The 6,000-nt window shown below is 44.6% G+C and overlaps 1 protein-coding gene across 1 annotated transcript in view; it reads right to left on the bottom strand.

The window, feature by feature from the left end:
• Positions 1–6,000, bottom strand: part of FAT4 (FAT atypical cadherin 4) — a 142,728-nt gene continuing 136,728 nt past the window's right edge. Inside the window, exon 17 of the mRNA XM_068680684.1 lies at positions 1–3,437. Within this exon, the coding sequence (XP_068536785.1) occupies positions 1,567–3,437 (1,871 nt within the window). The 3' untranslated portion in view covers positions 1–1,566. The remainder of the gene's footprint in view (positions 3,438–6,000) is intronic.

Genomic DNA, 6,000 nt, shown 5'->3' with positions numbered 1-6,000 from the left:
TTTTAAATAAATATTTTAATTCTATTATTGGCATTTACAAGTAGAAAGCATACAGTATGTTACAATTTTATCAAAATGTGAAAAATATGGATGTTACATAAGTAACAAATGTAAAAAAGGTATTTTTCTTACCTTCCCTGAAAGTAAGAAAACTATTCAGCATAGGAAAATATCGATATAAAAAACACAGCTTAGGTAAAAAAAAAAAAAATTGAAGTTTTTACACAGTACAATAGGTTCATCGGATCTGCATGAAGATGTAAGGACTTTGTGACGTTCTACTTATCCTAAAACCTTAGGGAATTTGGGTCAAACAGTAAGCTACATTAATGAGTCTACAAGTAGTTTTCCCTCATATCCGCTCCAAAATGCTAGAGTGCAGTAATTTTCTATACAATAAATAATTCTTCAAAGTTTTCATCATAGAAAATCATATAATGCAGAAAATGCCACTCCAAAGGTCACAAAGGCTAGGCAGTGCTTTAATAATAATTATGATAATACTTATTATAGTGCTTTATAATGTGTAAGCACTTCAGATGAGTTAACTAATTAGTCCTCACAACAACCCTGTGAGGCTGGTGAGTGTTACTACTACCTTTCCAGAGTACAGATGGGACAATGGGATCTGGGGAGAAGCATGGGCTGCAGCAGCTGCACAGCTACGATGAGAGACCAAGAGATGTGGAAATGGAGTTTCTTTCCTCGTTCTCCTTGATTATGATGCTGTGAGCCAGGTGACCTGGCTGTGCTGTGCTGACATATGTTGAGCACTGCCCTTCCACTGGAAGCACTGAGGCGGGGCAGGCAAGGAGCAGGGTTGATAATCCCCAAATATTTTACAGAGATTCAGAAGCTCTCACACAACTTTGTCAACTAAAAAATAAAAAACAAAATCCCCAAAAGAAGACGGAAAAGCCCCCAAACAAATTAACAAGCTGAAAAGAACAATATCTCCTAAAGTGCTGACCAGCTTGAGCTGCTTCAAGCACCTCTTGTATGGAATAACACTTACAGCACTGTTGCCAGCAATTACTCAAGCTGATTTCTTCCATAATCTTTACATGTGAGCAACTGCAGGATATGGTAGCTATGTTTTCTGAGACACCTTACTACTGTAATTCCTTCATTCATCATCCTTCTTCCATGCACTTCTTAAGGAAAATTAAATCCTCAATACTTTTGCATTGTAAAACACGTTAGTAGCTGGAGACAATATGCACATCCTTCACAATTTAAAAAAAAAAATTAGTTCATTTTCAGAACAAAGCATTATTAATTTAAGAATCACAAACCAAACAATGGTAAATAGGAAACCCTTTTAAAAAGCTGCATGCCAAATATCTTGTTTCCAAATACATTGCATGCAGGAGAAATAAATTCATCCGAGCATAATTAAATTAAAAATGTTTTAAGTCTCTTTCAGCAGCATAATGGTTATTATTTTCAAAGTCTCCTCCAACCAAACTGGCCTGGGGTGCGAATGCTGACCTTTCCTTTCCTACAGCCATACAATGGTCTGACCGTCCCGTGGCCTTGCCCTGCGGCAATACCTGGAGACAAAGCCTATACATACTGTTCTGCTTCCCCCTCTTTGGAAACAGGCTTTGTTGTACCACCTTTGCTGTCTTCACTCGCTGCTGCTGCTGCTGCTGTTTTTTCAGGAAGTGATGCCAAATCCTTGAAAACATCTACATAATGCCCGAAGCCCGGGCCCCAGTTCAAGAGGTTGTCCCAGTTGAAGCTTCCTGCCTGCTGCCCCAGCTTCACAGGCAGGGAGCTCTCCCCGGTGCCAGCCGCCTGTGCCCCCACAGGCCCTCCCTCCCCTCGGCGGCCGGGGTACCGCCGGGGCTTCAGCCTTGCACCGTAATTGTCCTCGTCATCTGCGTCGGACTCGTTGACCTGGGATAATTTGGGCATCCTGGAGGTGTAGGCTATGGGCTTATCCCTGTCGTACTCCATCTCAGAGCACGTGAAGGATTCGTGGGAGTCGCTGTCGGAGGAGGACTCGGGTGCGGGAATGCCGTCGGCCGGGTTCCTCGTCCGGGACAGGGGCCTTCTGCAGTCCTCCTCAGAAGAGGACCGGCCGTGGTCGGCGCTGCAGATGCTGGGGTTTCTGGGGCGAGGGGTGTTCAGTCTCTCCACCTCTTCGATGGACAGCCCCACCGGAGGAGCAGACTCCAGAGGGATCTGCCCGATGGGCTGCTTCAGGCGGCTGCCTGGTCGGGAGCCGTGGCTCGCCATGGTCTGCGGACTCTTACTTCTCCTCCCCAGCCGAGTGGCGTAGTTGAAAATGCCGGGCTGGCAGACATCGTTGTGCATCTCCAGTGGGCTCCCTTCCCTTATGGCGAGGTGCAGCTCCCTGGCTGGGCTGTGCCTGTAGAAAGTGGACGACTTGGAGAAAGGCGCAGGGCTGTGCCGAGACAGGGGGTTGGGAGTAGGGCAGGCCGAGTGGCTTAAAGACGTTGTCCTCAAGCCCTGGCCGTACGACGGCTGGTACGTCAGGCTGCTGGCTCCCAGGGGCATGGGGGACTGCCGGGCAAAGCCCAGCGGGCTGTGCCTCTGGATGGAGAACTTGGGCGTGTGGCTCCGAAACTGCTTGTAGTGCTGGATGATGTCGGCGTCCGAGGGGGCAATGCTGCTGGCATTGTCAATATCATAGTGCTCAATTTCAGGCTCGGGGGAGGCCAGAGGGGCACTGGGGATGGTCTCTGTGGCATGAGGGATGTCGGTCTCATCGTAGATGAGATAGGGGTTTTCCCTTTCAATGATATCAGGTTTTGGGTTCCCTTCGGGCTGCTTCCTGACCGTCATGTCATCGCCGTAGGGCGGGATGTTGTCAGGGTCATCGAATGCCACGTTCTCGCTTCCTTTTTTCTTTTTCTCCTTTGTTTTCTTCTCCTCCTTCGGGGCCTTCGACTTCTTCCCTCGGCACTGGTTGCAGAGGATGAGGCTGAGGACCAGCAGTGCCAGCACTGTTGCACAGCTGCCCACGATGGCCGGCACGGCCCAGAGGGGCAGGGACATCTCAGCAGGGTGTGGGGACGGCAGGCACACGTGGCCACCACTGAGCCCCGCTCTGCAGACATGGCCAGGGCCGCAGGAGACCCCCAGGCACGCCACCACTGTCTCACACCTCCGCCCTGCATAGGCCTCAGGGCAGCTGCAGGTGAAGCCAGCGTGCGGCCCGGGCTCACAGCTGCCTCCATTTTGGCAGGGGTTGGAGGCGCAGGCGCCCGGCGGGACGCACTGGTAGGCGTACCACTGGTTGATGCACATCAGCTCGCCCCAGCAAGGACTGCTGGCACAGACATTGGGGCCGCGGCAGCCAATCTTAACCGAGGGGTCTGTTTTGGAGAGGGTGGCGAGGCTGTGCTTGCCGGTGAAGGGGAGGCTCTCCTCACCGTACTTGATGTAGGAAATGCAGCCGTCGAAGCCTAGGAAAGAAAGCAGCAGTCACTTTGGGATCTGGAGATTGAGCATGCACTGTCAGAAGATGCATAAGAAACTCTGAGCATTGATGCCGTGCTAAAGGGAAAGCCTGCTATTGATCAGATTAGAAGCCTTGCAGTATGTGTTTTACCTCCTGGAACAAAAGGTAAAACAAACACACCGGCAACAAATTGCAAAACCCGAGGCCATGATGGAGGTGGCAGCTTTCTTTTGTGATGCTATATTAAACAGCATGTGGGGCAAATTGTGCATTTAGTTACTACACAAAGCCTCCTTACCTTCACAAGTGCATCTTGGGTGTACTGAGCTTACGGTTGCTTCCCCACATTTTTACCTTCCACTGTAATTAATGTAGAAATATCTGTGATATTAAGGACATTGGTGTAATTTGGAGTAACTCCACTTGTTTCACCTGAAGGACGGACTGTTCAGATGTTTCACTATCTAACAATCTGTTGAATCATTTAGAGTATGGTGTGCGAAATGTTTTCTTGCTTTCTTTAAATATTTCCTCTTGATTGTAATGACTATTTTGTTCATAAGCTTGACAGTTTTGGGGGGGTACATATTAAAAAGGAACTGAAATCTGCTTCTAAGCAAGAGAAGGTTAAGTAAAGGCTACTCATCCCTGGAGCTTCTGATGTAACTTTTATAACTTACAAAAAATACTTTTTTTTTTTTTAAGTCTGCCAAATCAGAATTCAAAGAGGTCAAGGCTTTTAACTTCAACGCTAAGATTTCAAAGCAACATAAGTATTCTAATGTGAATAAACAAAATGTATTAAAACCTGCAATTAAGAAACTAAAACAAACGAATCTTGTTTTCTAGAAGCCCTGCAAAATGTTTGGCAGTTCCATTGCTTTGAAAGAACAGGCAAATGTTAGCAGAAGCCTACATACAATTCAAAATGTTGCTTTGGGTTTTAGAAATTATCTAAGCTGCACAGGAGGAGGAACTACTGCCTGATTAGGAAATATGTACTTCAAGTTTGGAAACTGGCAATATAGTTCAAACGAAGGAAAAACATACTATGAAATGAAATGAAAAAATGTGTTTTGGGTAAAAACAAGTTGCCCACGCATAACCTCAACTTTGTCACTTGCTGAGCAGATTAGATTTGAGCTTTGCAATGCAAATTGATGCTTTGGTGCCTATAGCTTGCCTTTCTTACAGATAGGCTCATCAAAGGAAGTCTGAAGAACATTCTCAGATCTTTATTACAAAGTAGTTTCCCCTTAGAGCAAAGTTATCTTGCTAAAATATTAAGCAACCATTTTGCCAAAATACTATGCAATGAGATCTTTGGATTTTGCAGAAACATTATATTTTCTAAAAATATATCATTAAAGTAACTCAATTAATTTTCAATTCATAGACCCATTTCATTGAAGCTAAATGAATGGCTCCACTTATTTCAGTAAATAAGCCAAGAATTCAAATGGTTACTATAGGGAAACATCTTTTCCAATAGTATTTAATATCTTTCAAATGAATTTGAACAAATATTTCCTCTAATGACTTCATTCAATATATGTGAATGTTTTCCTTTTCTAATTTTCCCATATTTCTATAACTTCTTATCATCCACATGTAGAGAAACCTGTTCACAGCTGGCTTGGCTGTGCTAACAAAAAACATTAGCTATGATTTCCCTTGTGTTCTTTCCAGTTTACCCTTTCAGAGCTGAAGCTGCCTGTTGTGTTTCAGCTATGCCTCCTGTCTTACAGTGCTAGGAAGGGCGCTGCTCACGGCAATACTTGTATGCCTCCGAATCTAAACGGAGCTTTTCCTAAACTTCCTGTAGCTTAGTTGTAGTGCTACCCTGCCAGAGGTGATGCAGTTTCAGTGCTGCAAGAGCCCACAGAGATGGATTATCCCCGGCCTTTGTGCAGTTGTGTGTGAAGTCTTTTGCCAGCCTAATAATTCTCTGTGTTCCTAAGAGTTAATCCTTTCTGCAACGGTTTTGGTGTAGTACAACCTAACGCTGACCTCTGCTCAGAGCTGTGACAAAATGGTATGCACAGATTTGACTGCAAATTATACTCCCAGGTATAACATGTGCGATTGCTGTAAGAAACATGTTTCTTTCTCCTTAACTTCTGAGGGATGGTCCTTGGCATACCATTCACAGTGCCAGGTTTACAGGAAAGTAATATTTAAGACCAAATTTATCAGCTATTATGCTTCAGAAATAATCTACAAGGAGCAGGAAAGTGACACTACTCAGTTTTGAAGCACTGCACTTGAGTGAAACAATAAAAAGGAGCAAATATTCCATGCATCATTAGTGTCAGGGGAAGTTTAATTTCTGCAAATGTACTTCGTGAATGAGAGAATAGCCACTATGAATAGTAAATTCATGAATAGTTGTGGAAATCTCCATAAAAATGGCTAATGCAGAGATTAAAGTTATTAATGTTGACTGTCCTGAAAAAGCAAATATACTTGAGTTGTATGAGGTGCTGTTATGTATTTATAAGCTTCAAAGGATGTTTTAAAATTTGAACGCTTTCTGATGTCAGAAATGAAATATGAGTGGGCATCAA

This window comes from Anas acuta, chromosome 4, assembly GCF_963932015.1.
Source record: "Anas acuta chromosome 4, bAnaAcu1.1, whole genome shotgun sequence".
In the NCBI taxonomy this organism is placed as follows: Eukaryota; Metazoa; Chordata; class Aves; order Anseriformes; family Anatidae; genus Anas; species Anas acuta.
The sequence above is the reverse complement of the archived record's forward strand: the minus strand, read 5'-3'. Positions and strand labels throughout refer to the sequence as shown.